The sequence below is a fragment of the Psammomys obesus genome, unplaced genomic scaffold (assembly GCF_907164565.1).
Source record: "Psammomys obesus unplaced genomic scaffold, mPsaObe1.curated_primary_1811, whole genome shotgun sequence".
Classification (NCBI taxonomy): domain Eukaryota; kingdom Metazoa; phylum Chordata; class Mammalia; order Rodentia; family Muridae; genus Psammomys; species Psammomys obesus.
Window position 1 is genome coordinate 27,488,194 of NW_026593286.1, and position 20,273 is coordinate 27,508,466.

Here is a 20,273-nt window from a genome sequence, read left to right on the forward strand (position 1 = left end):
CTTCCTTCCTTCCTTCCTTCCTTCCTTCCTTCCTTCCTTCCTTCCTTCCTTCCTCTTTCTCTCTCTCTCTTCTTTCTTTCTCTCTCTCTCTCTTTCTCTTTCTTTCTTTTTTAGAAGTCACTGTGTAGACCGGGCTGGCCTAGAATTTACGGAGATCAGCCTGCTTCTGCCTATTGAATGCTGGGATTAAAAATGTGTTTTACTCCACCTGGTTTCATTGTTACTGAGATAAGGTCTCATGTGGCCCAGGCTAGCCTCAAACTCCTATATAGTCAGAGTGAACCTTGAGTTCCTGATTTTCTGCTATTATCTCAAGTGCTGGTATAGGCAGGTGCAACCACACCTGGTCCTATATTGTTTTCTTTTCTTTGAACAAGGTTTTATGATATAGTCAAGGCTGGCCTTGAACTTTTAATGAAATCAGGGCTGAACTTGAACCTTCAGTTTCCACCTTCCTTTGTGAATTATATGTTTGAACTTTATGTGTGTGTGTGTGTGTGTGTGTGTATGCATGTATATATAATGCGGGCATGAGCATGCTGTGGTGTAGTGTACAACTTTCAGGAGCTGGTTTCCTCCTCCCACCATCTGAGTGAGTCCCAGGGGCTGAGTTGAGTTTATCAGGCTTAGTGTCAAGTGCCTTAACCTACAGAGCCTTCCTGCCAACCCCACCATCTGTTTTTTGTTCGTTTGTCTTTGGGTGCTAGGGATTAAATTCAGGACTTTCTCGCTAATCCTAGGTAAGCACCTACCAACTGAGCTGTATCCCCAGCTCCATCTTTTATAGGAATTTCATTCTTCTTGTCCAGCATTCATCTAGAGCCTCACATTGCAATTGATGTCATGACATCTTCGGCCCTTTTTACTTTTTCATAGAGCACAGGATGGCTGTGTTGAAGAACACCTTCCACGCTACTGTCTTTCACTTGTATTGTAGACACGTATAATAGGGTGACTATATTATCTATGTAGATTATTATCTAACCCGGGAAATGGTGGAGGGAAAGAGGGAGTTACTGCTTCAGGATAACAGGTAAAAACCAGCACTGCTTCAGGCAAACAAGCCACACTCACAAATAGTTTTGAACATCTTTGATTCCCAGCACTTGGGAGGCAGAGGTAGGCCAGTCTCTGCGTTTGAAGCCAGCCTGGCCTACAGAGTGAGTTCCAGGACAGCCAGGACTACACAGAGAAACCTTGTTTCAAAAACCAAAACAGAACAACAACAAAACCTAATAGTTTTGAAGGGGGTAACTTCATAGTACTCTGCTGTAAGAAAATAAATGAATTTATTTTCGTGGATATTTGAGAAATGACTGACTCTGCTTTACAAGTACTGAAAAATACAACCTACAGGTCAGTTATTAAAAATAATCTTTGTTTACATTGGACTTGTACTTAGTATTCCTACACAATAAATTTCATTCCCTGAATTGTTTATACATTTTCACAGGACTCTTATTTTGAAAGGTACACATTAAATTATATCTGTGAAGATTAAATATTCTGTGAATTCTTTTGTGCTTTTGACATTTTGTGATTGTAAATAGACTTAGAATTGTTGAGACCAAATGCTGTGATTAACTTACTTGGCTCTAAAATTGTTTTTGTTTCAGCTGGCTTCATAATGACTTAAAAGTGGCCCTCATAGGGAGTCCAGTGGACCTCACTTACAGCTACGAACATCTGGGAGACTCTCCTAAAGTACTGCAAGACATTGCCTGGGGGAGGCACTCATTCAACCAGGTGCTTCCAAGCTATACATACCTGCTGTTGCTGGGTTTTAACCACTATTCTCTAAAAAAGATTTATTTACTTACTTATCTATATTTCAAGACAGGGTTTCTGTGTGTGATTTTGGCTGTCCTGGAACTCACTCTGTAGACAAGGCTGGCCTCGAACTCACAGAGACCCACCTGCCTCTGCCTCCTGAGCGCTGAGATTAAAGGCGTATGCCACTACTGCCAAGAGATTTATTTATTTTTGTGTGCTTTGGATGTTTTGTCCAAGTGTATGTCTGTGTGAGGGTTCAGATCCCCTGGCACTGGAGTTTCAGACAACTATAAATTGACATGTGGGTTCTGGGAATTGAACTTAGGTCCTCAATGCGCGCAGCTGGTGCTCTTTACTGCTGAGCCATCTCTTCAGTCCCGTTTTTAAATTATTACTATTATTATTTCTTTTAGATTTATTTTATCTGTATATGTTTGTTTGTTTGTTTTACCTGCTTGCATGTCTATCTACCACTTCTTAGCCTGGTGCCTATGGAGGTCAGAGGAGGGCATTGCATACCCTAGAACTGATTGTGAGCTGCTATGTGGGTGCTGGGAACTGAATTCCTGCTGCTCTCCAAGAGCTCTGGGCCATCTCTCCAGCTCCTTTAACTTATTGTGGTCTTTGTCTGTTTTAAGATAGTTGGTTCTTTTTTTTTTTTTTAAGATTTACTTGCTATTTATACAGCATTCTGTCTGCATGTGTGCCTGTGCACCAGAAGAGGGCACCAGATCTCACTATAGATGGTTGTGAGCTACCATGTGGTTGCTGGAAATTGAACTCACTACCTTTGGAAGAACAGCCAGTGTTCTGAACCTCTGAGCCATCTCTCCAGGCCTAATTTATTGTTTTTAATGCTGTGAGCTGCTTGTTCTTCAGTTTACTAATCAATCTTGTGCTTCCTATCGACTTAAGACTCACATCCTTATTGTGGGTAAAGCAAACCCTTTACTGCTTACTGCTTTAGGAATGCTCTGCTGCTTCCCCTATTTTGTGTTCTGTCTGGGTCTTGGTGGAAAATGGAAGCACACTTTCTTTTGTGTTTTAACTTTTGTACTCTTTTTTTTTTTTTTTTTTTTTTTTGTGTTGGGGGTTTTTTTTTTTTTTTTTGGAGACGGGGGTCTTGGTAGGTATTTCTGGCCAGCCTGGAATTCATTATGTAGATCAGGCTAACCTGAAAGCTAGGATCCTTTTACTTCTACATGCTGAGATTACAGGCACGCATCACCACTTCTGGGTCTTCAGTAGCATTTGAATATCTATAGAGATGTTTTCTAGGTTGTGTGGATCCTGCTTATATTCATTCCAACCAAAGGATACTTGGCTAGGATTTTAATTCCCAATGCTTACTTGTATAAAATCTATTTTATGTGATATTAAGCTTTTTCACAGTAACGTTGGCAAGAGGTTTTTATTAACTCAGATGTTGTTAAGAAAATTAATAATTCTTTATGTTAGATCCCCAAATTTGGAAGAACATTAGCTTATACTTGCAATGGTTTAAGGTCACAGTTTTGGTTTGGTTTTTTTTTTTTTTTTTTTTTTTTTTTTTTAATAGGTCTTAAAGAAAGCTAAAAAACCAATGGTGGTTTTAGGCAGTTCTGCACTTCAGAGAAGTGATGGAGCAGCAATTCTTGCAGCCGTGTCCAACATCGCACAGACAATTCGGGTGACGAGTGGTGTTCCTGAAGACTGGAAAGTTATGAATATTCTGCATAGGTTTGTTGATTATCTTACATACTAGAAAATTCAAGTGAGTGTGTGTTCGTGTGTGTATGTGTCTTCCTAATTGACTTGTCATGTTTACCTGTGCAAACAGCGTTTAGAAACATTATTCCCATTGCAGTTATAAAATGTAAGCTACTTTAAGAAGAATGCAAGTAGATAAGTAACAGTAAAAAGTTTATCAAATAAGGGGAAGATGAGGGCAGAGTGGAAAGTAAATAAAATGAAACTCATTTATTTGTGTGGTAACTGAAAGGTCAATTTCAAAAGTATGAGTAGAGATTTGCTGGCCTGCGTGAAGCTCTGGGTATATTCCCCCATACCACATAAAACTAATTCCAGCTGGCGTAGAGGCAGGAAAATCAGAAGTTCGAGTTATTTTTTACTATACAGTGAAGTTGAGACGAGCATGGGATATGTGAGAGTTTGTATTAAAAAAACATCTTTATCATATATTTTTGTCCTTGATTTAAAAATTACAGTGAATCCTCTGACTTTGATTAAATGATAAAAATATAATCTGAAAATTTAGCTAAAAACATTTTTTAGAAAACATTCCATTTATGGTAATCTATTTTAGGAAAGCTGAAAAGAGAACAGAGTGTGAAAATGAAGTAGTTACTTCGTGATCTGAAGATAATTGCTATTACTGCTTTATTAGTTTCTTTCCTTCTAGTCTTTTTTTTTTTCCTGTGTAATTTTTTTAGTTATATAGTTGAAATTATATTGTGACTACAACTTTGTGTTCTGATTTAGATCATTTTCTTTTCTTTTTTTTTTTTAAGAATTTGTTTATTTATTTTTTATACAATGTTCAGCCTGCATGTGAACCTGCATGCCAAAAGAAGGCACCAGATCTCACTACAGATGGTTGTGAGCCACCACGTGGTTGCTGGGAATTGAACTCAGAACTTTCAGGAAGAACAGCCAGTATTCTCAACCTCTGAGCCATCTCTCCAGCCCTAGCTCATTTTCATTACCAAATAATTTCTGCCTATAATTGGAAATTTTTTATGAACTTTTTTCCTTAATACTTTCTTCGTATAATATTTTTGATCATATTCTTTCCCTTCCCCCAACTTCTACCAAGTCCTCTCCCTACCTCCCTATTCACCTCCAACTTCATATTCTTTCTCTTCACAAAAAAGGACAAATGAATAAAAATCAGTAAGACAAAAAAAAAATGCCGAAGTAAAACAAGAGACATTAATAATTATTTACAATAATAATTTATATCATTGTGTCTTTTTTAATATGTATGCTGATGGTGGTTTCTGATGACTTTTAAATAATTCTGTGAGTGACTGGGGAGTAGCTTAGTGGTGTAAAGTACTTACCTATCTAGATGCAAGGCTCTGTCTTCTGTTCTCAGCTCCGAAATTAAACTAAGCAAGCAGTGTTAACACAGATAATGCAGAACTGAAGATGACCTCCTTCCTTAGGGTATAGAAACAGAGCTGCTGGACTAAACAAGATGGATGTTTCAAGAGCTGCGTTGCATGTTTCCTCTAGCTTAGAAGGGTGGGTTGTTATTTTGAGCCTCTTCCCTAGAAGATTAACAGTCATAGCAAAAAATTTTATAAGGGTGTATTGCAGTGTATGTTGTAATGGTTTTTACCTGCTTGGCTTTTCCTTCCTTTCCTTTCCTTTTTTCTTTCCTTCTTGCCTTCCTGCCTTTGTGCCTTCCTTCTCTTCACCACCCCTGAGGTTTTGTTTGTTTTGTTTTGTTTTGTTTTTGGGTTTTTCTTTTGTTTTTGAGAAAGGGTCTCACTGTGTAGCTGTCTGGCCTGGCACTTGCTTTGTAGACCAGGCAGGCCTTGAACTCACAGAGTTCTGCCTCCTTCTGCCTCCTTAGTAATGGGAACAAAGGCTTGAGCCAGTCACCCGGCCTTTTTTTTCCTTTTCCTTCCTTTTCCTTCCTTCCTTCCTTCCTTCCTTCCTTCCTTCCTTCCTTCCTTCCTTCCTTCCTTCCTTCCTCCCTCCCTCCCTCCCTCCCTCCCTCCCTCCCCTCTCCTCCCCTCTCCTCCCCTCCCCTCCCCTCCCCTCCCTCCCTCTCTGGATAACTTTGAACTTGCTTTGTTGCCACGACAGATTGTCCTCAAACTTGCAGCCCTCCTCCTAGCTCTGGCCCTTGCATATTATTTCATGAAAAACAGGGTCAAGAGGAGGATACATAGCTCACTGTTAAAGTGCTTGCCTAGCACACACAGAGTCTAGGTTCAGTCTCCAGGAGCTTGGTGGCACATGCCTTTAATTCTCAGCATTTGGGAGTCCTCTACATCTAGGTGAGTTCTAGGCCAGCCTTGTCTACAATTCGAGGACAGCCAGGGCTACACAGAGAAACCCTGTCTCAAAAAAACAAAAGAAAAAGAAAGAGATACTATGCTATGCATCTTATATTTAAGTGGGCAAGAACTATATACAGGGGCTGGAGAGATGGCTCAGAGGTTAAGAACACTGGCTATTCTTCCAAAGGCCCTAAGTTCAATTCCCAGCAAACACGTGGTGTCTCACAACCATCTAGAATGAGATCTGTATACATAGTAAATAAATAAATAAATCTTTTTAAAAAAGTGTTTAATAAAAAAGAACTGTAATTATTCCTCTGTAATTACTGAAATTGAATTGCTTATACTGAAAATTCTGCATGTATATTTGAAATTTCATAATTGTTTTATAGGATTGCAAGTCAGGTAGCTGCTTTGGACCTTGGCTATAAACCTGGGGTAGAAGCAATTAGGAAGAACCCTCCTAAACTGCTGTTTCTTCTGGGAGCAGATGGAGGTTGTATCACACGACAGGATTTGCCAAAGGATTGCTTCATTGTTTACCAAGGTAAGTAGCACCATCACACCAGACAAAAGGGAATCATACATGCTGAATACCAAAAGCTATTTGATAAACACAGCTTCCATTTTGAATAGCTGTTCCAACTGTAAAGAAGAAGTTCATTGAAATGTATACACTTTGGGTCTGCTTAATTGAATATGTGGCATTTTTATTTGCAAGTTTTTTATAATAAATCTTATTTTAAAAATCAAAACAAATAAAATCTGCTTGTTACCTAGGGAGGTGGCATGTGCCTGTGATCTAGCCCTGGGAGGATGAGACAAGAAAAGAGTTTGAGGCCCTTCTTAAAAACCCATCATAGGTGTCATTACATTTGATGTTGTTAATAAAAATTATTACCTAATGGGCTAGAGCTATGACTGTAGTTAAGAACATTGGCTATTCTTCAGGTAGCTTAGATTGATTTTAGACACCAACATGGCAACTCACAACTGTTTATAAATGCTTATAACTGTTTATATCCAGGGGCTCCAGCAGCCTTTTGGCCTCAGACGGTACCAGGCATGTATGTGGTACACAGATATACATGTAGGCCAAAAATTAAAAATTTAAAAATAAATAAATACACACACACACACACACACAAACACAATTTATTTTCACACAATAATTTTTAAAGATTTCTTGCCTGATATTTTTAATAACTGAAGAGATAAGGCAACCTCAGTTCTCAGTAACAGGAATGGCTGAAGTTGGCTACTCCTTAAAAGCAATGTTGAACAACAGTCACCTTTCCAGAGGCACACCTATAGTTTCTTTCCTAGGAAGCTGAGGTAGGGTGATTGACAGTTTGAGGCCAGCCAGGACAACATAAGTATCAGAATGCTCAGCGTTATTATTTAATAATATATTATTATTATGTTATTAGAGAAAATAACTTTAATAGTGTAAGATACTTTTTATAATTTGTTTTTGAAACAAGGTCCCATATAGCTCAGGTTGATCTCTAATTGAATACATAGCTGAGGGTGACCTTGAACCCCTGATCCTCCAGCCCACACCTTCTAAGTACTGGTATTATAGGCATGTATCACAATGTCTGACTGAACTGTGAATTTTAACCACTTGGATTCTGAATTACAGGGCATGGAGTAAGTCACATGGTTTTTTGTTGCTTATGTAGGGGCTTGTGAATGTGCATTTTTATGCTTGGCAAGAGCTCCCCACCTAAGCTATATCTCCATCCCTTGGTTGTTGAGAGAAGGGTCTTCATATGTAGCCCAGGCTGGCCCTGAAGGGATTGCAGTTGTGCACCAGGTCCTAAGTAAGTTATGGTACACTAGTCCTTAACCAAATGCTAAGAATAAGTAAATAGTTACACTTAACGTAACACTCTTTTTGGTTTTTCGAGACAGGGTTTCTCTGTGTAGCCTTGGCTGTCCTGGAACTTGCTTTGTAGACCAGATCCGCCTGCCTCTGCCTCCAAGCACTGTAATTAAAACGTGCACTGCCATACCCTGTTGCACTCATTCTTAAGCTCTATTTTATTTGTGGTTCCTTAAAGTCTCTCCCTTCCAGCACCCAAACCCTAGGTAGAAGAGAGGTTAGTGGGGAGAGGAGTCACAGACACCTTTACTTTTCCTGGCTGTTTTGGTTCAGTGGGTTCTTTTAGGTTATACCAATCACCGTGAATAGCAAACACAGCCAGCAGTCTCCCCAAAGTGTTTCTCTCCCTCTGTCTGCTCCAAACCACCACACCATCCATCTCTGCTTTCTCCAGACTGCCCCTTGCCAAATGCCAGCACTGCACGCCACACTCTCTTTCTGGGCTCTCATATCACATCCTCAGAGCCCCAGACTACGCCCCTCTTTGTGCTACACACGGCAGGTCTTTACCAGCTGTCAGAGACCACGCCCTGCATGAGACAGATACCAGCTATGGACAAACTGAAGCCCAACTAAAGACCCACACTTGGGATTAAAACAAAAACACATTTACATATAAAAAAAAAAAAAAACCTATTACAATGCCCAGCCACTTTCATAGTTTTTAAAATGAGAATAAAAGTGTATTTCGGGACTGGAGGGATGGCTAAGTGGTTAAGAGCACTGACTGCTCTTCCAGAAAGCCCATGTTCAATTCCCAGCACCCACATGGCAGCTCACACCCGTCTGTAACTCCAGTTCCAACACCTTCACAAAGACATACATGCAGGCAAAACACCAATCCACATAAAATAAAATTAAAAGAAGAAGAAGAAGAAGAAGACTGTAGTTCAGCGGGGGGCTGGAGAGTTGGCTTAGCAGTTAAGAGCACTAGCCAATCTTCCAGGACCTGGGTTCAATTCCAAGCACCCACATGGCAGCTCACAACTGTCTGTAACTCCAGTTAGGGTCTGACACCCTCATACAGATATATATTTAGACAAAATGCCAATGTACATAAAATAAGTAAATAAATGTTAATACCCTCCGACACATCAAAGAGAAAAGAAAAAAAAAAAAGAATGTAGTTTAGGCCAGGTGATGGTGGTGCATGCCTTTAATCCCACTAACTACGCGTGTAGTTCACTATAATAAATTATGTAGTTTGCAAGATGCAGTTTGATACACAGAACTACAAAAATAAAAATAGGAACTAAAAGGAGGCATACTGTCTTCACATATAACAGTATCCAGTGTGTATTGTGTTGGTTTGCTGTTGGTGTGGTGGTGATAGGTTTTGAGATAGGGTCTTAACTGTGTAACTCATACTGACCTCAAGATTCTCCTTTAGGGCCCCCAGGTACTGGGATTACAGATGTGTACCACTACTTCAGATTTATTCATTTTAATTAATTTATTTATTAATTTTGCTAACAGGAGGTTCCACTCTTGTTCTCCTCACAGGGCATCATGGTGATGTTGGTGCTCCCATAGCTGACGTTATTCTCCCAGGGGCTGCCTACACAGAAAAGTCGGCTACTTACGTCAACACTGAGGGCAGAGCTCAGCAAACCAAAGTCGCAGTGACACCTCCGGGCTTGGCCAGAGAAGACTGGAAAATCATAAGAGCACTCTCTGAGGTATCATTTTTGAGGCATTTCTTTAAAGTCCTTTTTGTTCACTAGTATGTATTTAGCAGCTTCAGATGTAGCACAGTTGGTAGAGTGCTTGCTTGGCGTGCTTAAAGTCCTGAATTCAGTAAATCCCTTTATAGAGCTTGTAGTGCGGGAAATAGAACTCCAGTTTGAGGAGATCTGAAACACTTTCAGGCATGCATATGGTACACAGATAAGCACACAGGCAAAACATGCACACAAATAATAAATAATTTTTAAGAAGGAGAAAAATGTATGCTAAATATGCTAATAGAGTTTTTTTTAGTAATACCACACTATTTCATCATAGTTGCAATTATGAATTGCCCCCTTTTTCGTGTTGGAGATTGAGCCCAGTCTGATGTATATCTAAGCCCCAATCCTGACTTTTTTTCTCTGGACAGGGATTCTCTGTGTAGCTCTGGCTGGCCTGGAACTCAGTCTGTAGTCCAGGCCGGTCTCAGACTCAGAGATCCACCTGCCCCTGCCTCCCAGGTGCTAGGATTAAAGACCTACACCATCTTACCCGGCTAAATGACGTTTATTTTCCTGGGTCATGGCCCGTGCATGCTGTAGCATGTATTTGGAGGTTTAAAGAGCATCCTAAGGAAATCTGTTCTCCCCCTGCACCGTGTGGGTCCAAAAGATTGACTCAGAGCTTCAGGCTTGTTGCCGGGTGCTTTGAGTCATCTTGGCCTGCCCTAACTGTGACACAGTTATGTACTGAAGTTGTATGTGATGGCGGATCTGATCTGTTGTAGATTGCAGGTATCACTCTTCCGTATGATAGTCTGGATCAAGTGAGGAACCGTCTAGAAGAGGTCTCTCCTAATCTTGTTCGGTATGATGGTGTTGAAGGAGCGAATTACTTTGAACAAGCAAGTGAGCTTGCCAAGGTAAAAGCTTGCCCGTGTGCAGTTTCCCTGATGGTGAGTATCGGCACAACAGTGCTGATTTTCAGTACAATTATTGCTGTCTTCTATCTTTCCAGCTAGTGAACCAGGAACTTCTTGCTGATCCACTTGTACCACCTCAACTGACCATAAAAGACTTCTACATGACAGGTAAGTGACTGTTTGACTACCAGCTACTCCAGCTACTCACAGAGAACAGAGGGCCTCTGTTAGCTGTATGGCTTTGGTTGGGACTGTTTGCTATTAATTTGAAGATCTTGGCTTTTGAACATTTACTTATTTGTGTGTGGGCAAGTATGCATTGGCCATGAAGAGTCCAGAGGTCAGAGGACAACCCGAGGGAATCAAACTCAAGTCATTAAGCTTGGTGACAAGCAACTTTGTCCAGTAAGCCACCTCACTGGCCCGGAATCTGAAGCTGTCAAACATTAAAGCTAATGTAATTTAGTAGACAGGGCTGGCCTCAACGCTCATTTTGTATATACTCCTGGTACTTTGTACTCTACCCCTAGTCCTCTACATTTCATGTGTTTCTGACATGTAAGCAAAATCTGAACACCCAAAAGATTTAAGAGATATTTTATGTATATGAGTATTCTATATGCATGTACACCTGCAGGCCAGAAGAGGGCATTAGATCACACAGATGGTTGTGAGCCACCATATGGGTTCTGGGAATTGAACTCAGGACCTCTGGAAGAGCACACAGTGCTCTTAACTACTGAGCCATCTCTCTAGCCATGGTTTAACAGATTTTGAATGTAAAATTATACTATTATAGGGAAAATCACTGAATAAAAATTTAGGAAGAATTTTTCAGAGTACTAAAAAAAAAAAAAAAACCTTAAGGTTTGTCTGAAAATTATAGATGGATCTTCAAAATATTTGACTATGAAGTATGTTAAATAGAACTTCTGATGTAAGTTGTTAGAAAGTTTTAAGGAATGCAGACTACCTGAAATGGATTTTCTATAGATTTGACAACAGTTGATAAAGGTATGGGATAGTTGATGTGTACATAATTTCCTACATAAAAACACTTAAGAGCATACATACATACATTTATTTGTTTATTTTGAAACTGGATCTCACGTAGCCAAGTTGACCTTAAACTCATTGTGTCATAGTAGAGGGTGACCGTGAGTTTGTAATCTGAGTGCTAAGATTACAGGCCTGCACCACCACAATTCATGTGGTACTGGAGATCCAGCCTGGGGCTTCCTGCGTTCTAGCAGCTGAGCTACATCTCCAGCTCTAAGATGATGTTTAATAGCTTTTTCTTCTTTAGTTTTATACCATTTATAAAATGTATATAGGTGTTTTGTCTGTATACATGTTTGTGTACCGTTTGTCTTTCTAATGCCTGAGGAGACCAGGAGAGGATGTCTGAACCCTGGGACTAGAATTATTGATAGGTGTGAGCTACCATGTAGGTGCTTGGAAATGAATCCCAGTTTCTGAAAGATCTTAACTGCAAATGATCTTAACTTCTGAACCATCTCTTAGCCCCTGTTTTATACATTTTTTAATTTATTTGCTTTTTAAAAAATTTTATGTGCATTAGTGTAAGATGTCAGATCTCTGAAGTTACAGACAGTTGTGAACTGCCATGTGGGTGTGGGGAATTGAACCAGGGTCCTTTGGAAGAGCAGACAGTGCTCTTAACCACTGAGCCATCTTTATGTCCTTGTTTTAAACATTTTTAAACTGGTGTATATTAATAGGTTATTTCAGTGAGGTGATAGAAGTGTTAGGATCAGGGCCAACACAATGGCTTGTTGTGTAAAGGAGCTGACGCCACAGAAGGAGAGAACCAGCTCCCAAAAATTGTCCTCTGACTTCCATACAGACACTTGTGCAAGAATAATAAATTTTTAAACAAAAGTTTTTTTGTCCTTGTTTTTTTTTTTTTTAAATAAATATAAGTTGAGATCATTATAGAACATACAACCAAGCTCAAAATCACAATGGAACATTACTATGACTTCTGGCTCTTAAGAGCAGAGGCAGAATGATTTCTGTGTATTCAAAGATTGGCAGTTTTTGCTGGGCGTTGTCGACTTCCACCTGGAGTCTCCGCACTTGGGTGGCAGGAGACTGTGGAGTTGAAGGTTAAACTCAGCCAGAAAGCAAGACCTTGTCTTGAATAAGCAACACACACACACCTTTTAGCTTTTTTTAAAAGCTGGGAATAGTGATGCATAATGCCTCTCATCCCAGCATTCAGGATGCTGAGGCAGGAAGATTGCAGGATTCAAGGCCAGCCTGGGCTCCATAGCAAGACCCAATTTAAATTAAAAAAAAAAAAAAAAATCAAAAGAAGAAGAAAACTTATTATGATCCTGAATCCACACACAGACAGAAATACTAGTTTTAACATTTTGGACTATCATTTCTTATGAGCATATACATAGGTTTATTTAATCAAACAGAAAGAGTATTTAGTTAAATTTCTTGATTAAAATTGTTGCATACTATCAGGTTTATCCATACAATAGTGTACACTTTAATTCATTTTAGTATGTAAGTTAGCCTAAGGATTTAATAAAATCTTTTATTTGTTTTTTGGCACCGGGTTTCTCTGTGTAGCCATGACTGTTCTGGAACTCACTCTGTAGATCAGGCTGGGTCCACCCAGAGATCCTCCTGCCTCTGCCTCCCAAGTGCTAGAATTAAAGGCGTGCACCACTACCACCCAGCTTATGTTTTTTAAAAAATTATTTTTAAGTTATTATAACAAGAGACTGTGTGTGTCAAAGGATAACCTTCTGAAGCGAGTATTCTCTGTCCATTATGTTGAGGCAGATGCTCTCATGCTGTTTCTGTCATGCTTTGTATTCCAGGCTAGCTAGCCCAAGCATTCTTCCTCAGTGACCGTTTTGCCATAGGAGTGTTGGAATTACTGATGTGTGCCTGTACATCAAGCTTTTACATTGGGATACAGAGATCAAACTCAGATTGTCAGGCCTTTACCAGCATGGGTGGGTTTTTGTTTTTAAAAATGTGTCTCGGGGTTGGGGATTTAGCTCAGTGGTAGAGTGCTTGCCTAGCAAGCGCAAGGCCCTGGGTTCGGTCCTCAGCTCTGGAAAAAAAAAAAAAAAGAAAGAAAATGTGTCTCACTGTGTAGCTCAGGTTGACCTCAGACTCATCACAATCCTCCTGTCTCAACTTGTGGAGTGCTGGAGGACAATGAGCATGAGCTATATATAGATGATAAAGTGTGTTGTGGAGTTTGTTTTCTTAGATTTTTAAGAATTTCCTGTCATTTTTTCATACTGGCATGTAATCTAGCTCTTACATGGTTAGTTAATTACTGCTAGAGAATAAAAGCAGTTAGCAGGCCGGGCATTGGCGGGGTTCACCTTTCACCCCGGCACTCAGGAGTCAGATCTCTGTTGAGTTCAAGGCCAGCCTGATCTACAGACCTAGTTCCAGGATAGCCAGGGCTATTACAAGAGAAACCATGTCAGGGGTGGAGGTGGGGGTATGGAACAGTTGGCCAGAGAGCTGTGGTGGTGAATAGGAGGTGGTGGCAGGAAGATCAAAGTTGAAGGTCACCCTTGGCTTCATAAGACCCTAGCTCAAAAATCCCGCCAGTGAAGAACTCGTGTTCAGAATGTATTGCGGTTGCATTACAGTCTATTGTTCTTGAATATACAACATTAAATTTTTCTCTGTGTGTTCTAAAGTTACATTAGTAAAAACTTGGCATACTGGCTCCTCCTTTCTTTAATCTGAGGTAGGAGGATCACCCCCAGTTTGAGGCTGACTTGGTACACTATTGAGTTCCTCTCTGGCCTGAAATCTGAGATGCTGTTTCAAAAACAATGAAGTTGTATTAACAAAATGCATGTTTTCAATGTCTTTCAGATTCAATTAGCAGAGCCTCACAGACAATGGCCAAGTGTGTCAAAGCTGTCACAGAAGGCGCTCAGGCAGTAGAGGAACCATCCATATGCTGAGACATCTACCAGTTTTGCTACAGACAGTAAATGGACATTGGTGTAATCCCTTACAAGTTAATGTTTTCCAACACAATTCTGAATGATGTAATATTTAAAGTTATGTATTTGAAAATGATATTGCACTTATCAAAAATTTGGCAGTTTAAAGTTTATGTATTGTGTGCAAACATTAAGTAGTTTAATAAAACTATCATTTGTTCTTCCATGTTAAAAAACACAGATCCTTAAAATATGAAATTTTTTTATTTTGTTCTTTTTTTTTTTTTTTTTTTTTTTGGCTTTTTGAGACAGGGTTTCTCTGTGTAGCCCTGGCTGTCCTGGACTCACTTTGTAGACCTGGCTGGCCTCAAACTCACAGCAGTCTGCCTGCCTCTGCCTCCCAGAATGCTGGGATTACAGGCGTGTACCACCGTACTTTCATAAATTTTGTTTCAAAATGGATGAAATGAAAGGCATTTCAGGTCTAGGGACATAGCTCATTGGTACAGTATGTGTGAGGCTGAAGATTCAACCCCTGAACAAAACAACAAAGATCTTCCATTCAGTCCCACATTTTTGCTAAAGACTTATGGGCCAACAATGGGTAAACGTGCTTGCTGCCAAATCTTAAATAACAGAGTTTGAGCTCTGGAACCTACATAGTAGAAGGAAGAAACTGAATCCTATAAATTGCACACACACACACCGATCTAGCCAGCCTGGGCCAGAGTTAAGACCCTGTTCCAAGCTGACCGTGATGATGCACCCCTTTCATCCCAGCATTTCATCTCAGGAGGCAGAGGTAGGTGGATCTCTGTGAGTTCAGGGACAGCCAGGGCTATACAGGGAAACCCTGTCTTGGGAATGGTGGGGAATCTCAAGAAGAAAAAGATTTTAAGTTTTTAGTTAAAAAGAATTAATAGAAATGTGGGACTGGGGAGATGGCCCAGCTGGTGGCTGCTCTTCCAGAGGTCCTGATTTTGATTCCCAGCACCTACAAAGTGGCTCACAACTGTCTGTTACTTCAGTTCCAGAGGATCCAAGAGCCTCTTTGGCCTCTATGGGTATCAGGCATGCAAGTGATGTGTAAGGTAATTAAAGTAAAAAATAAACACAATTAATTTAGGAGATATGTAAGAAGTAGGTTAAGGATTTTTTTGTTGTCTTGTTTTGCCTGCAGTTCTGTTTTATTTTTTCCAAAATTTTTTTCTTTTGTAATTCTATTTCTCCTAAATGCTCCAAGTATGAGATGCTATTTTCCTGTCGTAAGAAACATGGTTTTAGAGTAGTGGTAGTGTGCCATCAAGTCTTTAAAAATGGTACAGGGCTAAGTGGCAGAGAGTGTGCTTAGTGTGTGTGAGAGGGGCCTCTAAGTTCACCTTCTTGCACACAAAATAATTGTGGAAAGTTTGTCATCATACTTGTCTCCTTTAGTGGTACGTCTTGCAGTTGTACACTTTACTGTACTCGGCTTGGGGCTTAGGGCATCCATAGCTCAGGGATAGAACATACATGTGGCTTTGGGTTCAAAACGCAGCACACACAAAAGCACTTTCCTAAAACTACTAGTTGCCTGAAAGTTTAAGTTCTTTATTTTAAGGGTATGAATCCACAGCAGCCACATATACACCTGTAAGCCTAGTGTTGTGTTTGGGGGAGACAGGAAGGTTGCTGGGGTTTACTGGCCATTAGTCTGGCTCCAGGTTCAGGGAAAGATCATGTTCACAGCCATAAAATGAAGAGAGGACACTCCTCTAGCCTTAGTGTGCACAGACATCCCTACACACTGATATACATGCACACACAAACTTTTAATGTATTTTAGATTATGCATACTTTGACTTCTAGGTCATATTTCTTGCAGTTTTTCTGTTTTCTAAAACTTTCAATTATCTTGAAGGAATACTATTATTCCTTCTTACTGACTATATCCAAATTTCAAAGACTTCTACAAGTGTGAATTAAAAGCATAATTTTTCCTTTTCACATTATGTGGGGTGTTGTTGATTATTAATATTTATTATCGATTTATCCTTTAGTTAAGCAGTGGTTATTCCCAAACCGGTTATACCCAAATCACCACACAGAGACTAGGATGTATTTAGTTAACCTAGGACACAATGCTGGGCAGTGATTATTCCATCCTAAACCTCCAAGCCCACATAGTTTCCTACCATTCAGATTTTACCCACTATACTTGTTTTTAGTCATATCTTAGGTCTGGTTCAAGTCCCGTGGTTCCAAGTCCTCTCCTGCTGATCTCTCTCTCTGATTCCCACTCGCTCCTCTCTCCTTTCCGGACCAGGATGTCCCACCCTATTCTCTCCATTGTGGCTGGTTGTTTTATTGACAATACAGAGAACAAATGGTGGCATGTTTACTCAAACTTATTCTAAGTGTCACAATGTAATGTCCGGATTGAAACCAGATAGTGGGGCAGAGAAATCCACATTTGAACGAACAAGGGTAAATTATATACATTCCACAAGAACACTGTACCAACATTTCTCCCTTTAAGGCCAGTAAAATGTTCCTTTCCTTTTAATACAATAATTATGAAAGTTATGGAAACTATTAGGTAAGATCTACATGTGCAATGTCCAGTCCATCTGCATTTGGCAACTTAGGAGAAAGTATCTGATTAGCCTATCTTGACAAGTTTAGAGTTCTATATCTAAATTAACTTTTATCCTTATTGATATTAACTATATGAAAACATTTTCTTAAATTCTAAACAATTTAAGCTTAATTATGGAACTATAACTATTTGGTCTTCAACTCTACCAGAGACTTGAGAAGGAATAAAGTTAGTTAGTGGAGTAAATAGGAAGTGTATGTTAGCAGCTTCCAAAAAAATAAAAAATTGACAGTTTGCTGCTAGAACAGTCACCCATAACTCTCTATAATGTTGGTGCATCATCTTCAGCCTTCTGGCTCAGTATATTTGACAGACATATATATGAAGCAGGAACTATTTAGGACTTGCTTACAATGTCTTGGCAGAGTTCGGCAGTCGACTTGTCCTGCATTTAAGTTTGCCCATTTTTGGCAGAATTCTGTCTGTCGTGAAATGAGGGCATTTTCTTTTTGCCCAGGTGGCATGTTTGCCACATTTGAAGCCATCTCCATATGGAAGTTCTTCAAGGCTCATCATCTTCTTTGAGGTGGGGTGCTGCCAGGAGATGACCTGTCTCATTGTCAAAGAATCTTTGAAATAATAAAGACATTTTAAAATGTCATATTTTGTACTTCTCTGAAGTTTTTGAAGACTTACCTATCTTTCTGTAATCGACCTGTCTACAAAATCTATCTGTTAAACCTAGGATGTATACTCCTGTGATAAATTAGACTGTCTGACATGAATATTAGTTAATTAACTAGCAATTAACTAGCATTACCTAATATCCTAAACAGTTTGTAAAAGCAGTTTAAAAGTACTGGAAGTAACCTTGAATTTGTATCAATACACTAAAATTTACCAATATTTTATATAGTAAAAATACTTATTTTTACATCAAAATACAAAATCCTATACCAGAGTTAAAAATAACTTTATTTGAGAATAACAAATTAAGCCTGAAGTTGAGTAGATTCCATAATCTACATTTTGTCTTATTATTCCTATAAGATATGCCTATATTCCCCTTTCTTTTCAACTCCTTTTCTCCTTATCTAAGAAAGAAAGAGAGAAAATAAAAGAGAAATCACTGAGTCTAATCTTGATTTCTCTCTGAATATGACCATTAATAATTTATAGCCATCTCCCAATGACAATAAACATTCTTTAAAGCTCTCTTGGGAGGAGGCTTTGATGAGAAACAGCAATTGAAGCAGTTGAAGCAGGAAAAAACAGAATGCTGGAACATGCAAGATGCTGGAACAGATATATCAATGTCTCAGCATGCTGGAAGGATGAATTCTGTCTGGCTTGATCCAGCGTCTCTGGTGTCCAGTCCTTTTGTTCTGCAAACACATAACTTCTCACAAGCATTATTACAGTTCTAAAATTATAAATGTATGAGATGTGCAGGATGAAACTAAACGGTAAACCAATTTTATCTATGCCAATTAAAAGTGGTATAATAAATTCTGAGGTTATTGTAGCCAAGGATTTGGCAAGATACTGTTGAAGTTTTGGCTGGAGACATTTTTTATGTCTTAGTCAGTTTTAGAGTTGTTCCCATGTGAAGGGATCAGCAATTTATGTTACCTGTTTTGTTTAATCTCATGATTTCTCTCTTCTTGTGTGTGGCCAAGATCTTCAGGTGGTCTTCTGTCATTTCTGACCTTCATCAGTCTTGATGGAACCCACAATCTCTCTTCTGTATGAACACACGCAAAACCTCTTCCCCAGCGTAACACATTCCCTGTTCTCCATTTTGGAATTAGGTCCTGTATATGCTACTCTAATTCAGCAGTCCTTTTTAAATTCCTCTGTGTCTTAGCAGGTGTGCTACTCCTACTTATTTCATTTAAACATTTTTAAATTGATAAATCATTATTTAATTTATTTTGGGGAAATATATTTCCTTTCTGTTTTATGACCATCTTTTTAAAATTACTGTTAGATTTTTCATGATTGTTTGACCTGAAGGATTATAAGTTATATCTGTAACAGGTTTCACGTCATAATGTCATAATGTTGCATTACAACGGCTATACATGCTGAAGCACCACCAGCCCCAGTTGGCAAGGGCATCTCCAGAACATTCACCATCTCTAACAAATGTGGAACCTTAGGATTTTGCTCCCCAGAATTTAAGGCAAAAGCCCACTGGAATTCTGAATATGAATCTATGGCATGGTGCATATATTTCAGTTCTCCTGACTCTGTAAAATGGAGCATACCAGCCACTGTATGACCTTGTTCCAAGACAGCACTAAACAGGATCTGCATTTCTACTTTAGCATATAGATCTTCATCCAGTAATTGAACCCTGACTATACACATATAATATCCAGTCTGACCAAATTGGCCCATAGCTGGAGACTTTTTCTCCAGCATCTCAGTGAGCTGACGTTTTGCAATATCTTCAAGCCTCTGTGGACTTTTCTCATCTGGAACCACCTCTTTTGGTGTTATTGTAAGTACTAGATTGGATTACTCTGAAGGCTCTCTATTTCAATTCAAAGATTCCCCCAACCTCTGTTCTATGGCCTTTAATTTAGCATCTATTTTCTCCAAGTCTGTCTTATCCTGATCTCTCCAAAGAGGATATATAAAACTGAAATTGTCACTGAAAAAACTATTTGTATGCTAAGAGAAACAAACTCAAATGGTATCCAGAAGCACTATGTCATTGTGTCTTCCTCTATTTTCAACATAGAAATTTATCTTTTTTAATCTTAAAACCTCTCCCTAAGGGCTTTACTTAACTAAGACCCAGCTTTCCTTTCAGACCTTACCAGTTCAGATTCTTGAGGCTTCTCAGTCTGTCTCTGGCTCCTGCTTCCAGGGAGAGGTATTTTTTTTCTGCTTCCCTCACTGGACCCTGACCCCTTCCTCACTCTGGGAAGTTAAGGTCCCCAAATGTTTGCTCCTCAGACCGGCAAAAACCCCTTCTCAAAGGGATTTTACTTTCTGCCTTTTCTGGCTTTTAGAAGCTTTCTTGTTACAGAGCCATTTTTTTTTTTTTTTTTTTTCTCTTCCTAAAGAAACTGCCTCTTTGGGGTTTCTATATACCAATTTTTGTTTTTTTGCAGCCTGCTGGAGGCCTTGCTGCTCTGCAGGGGTTCTGTCTGATCAGGAATCTGTGAGATCCTAGTTTAGGAACTTCAAAGCAAAGACTTTTTTCTAAAGGACAGAACTAAAAAACTGCTCTATAGTTTTAACTTCTATGTAATTTCTTGCTAGATTACTGTATATTCTGCCACACATTGGTACACCATTTGTTGTTGATTATTAATATTTACTATTTATCTTTTAGTTAAGCAGTGGTTATTCCTAAACCAGCTGTATACCCAAATCACCACACAGAGACTGGGATTTATTTAATTAACCTAAAGCACAATGCTGAGCAATGATTATTCCATTCTAAACCATTCCA

At 39.3% G+C, this 20,273-nt stretch overlaps 1 protein-coding gene across 1 annotated transcript in view; it reads left to right on the plus strand.

The window, feature by feature from the left end:
* Positions 1 to 14,452, plus strand: part of Ndufs1 (NADH:ubiquinone oxidoreductase core subunit S1) — a 36,502-nt gene extending 22,050 nt beyond the window's left edge. Inside the window, exons 13-19 of the mRNA XM_055616422.1 lie at positions 1,617 to 1,746; positions 3,332 to 3,492; positions 6,179 to 6,333; positions 9,178 to 9,353; positions 10,130 to 10,264; positions 10,360 to 10,432; positions 14,153 to 14,452. Of these exons, the coding sequence (XP_055472397.1) occupies positions 1,617 to 1,746; positions 3,332 to 3,492; positions 6,179 to 6,333; positions 9,178 to 9,353; positions 10,130 to 10,264; positions 10,360 to 10,432; positions 14,153 to 14,244 (922 nt within the window). The 3' untranslated portion in view covers positions 14,245 to 14,452. The remainder of the gene's footprint in view (positions 1 to 1,616; positions 1,747 to 3,331; positions 3,493 to 6,178; positions 6,334 to 9,177; positions 9,354 to 10,129; positions 10,265 to 10,359; positions 10,433 to 14,152) is intronic.
* Positions 14,453 to 20,273: the final 5,821 nt, after the last annotated feature.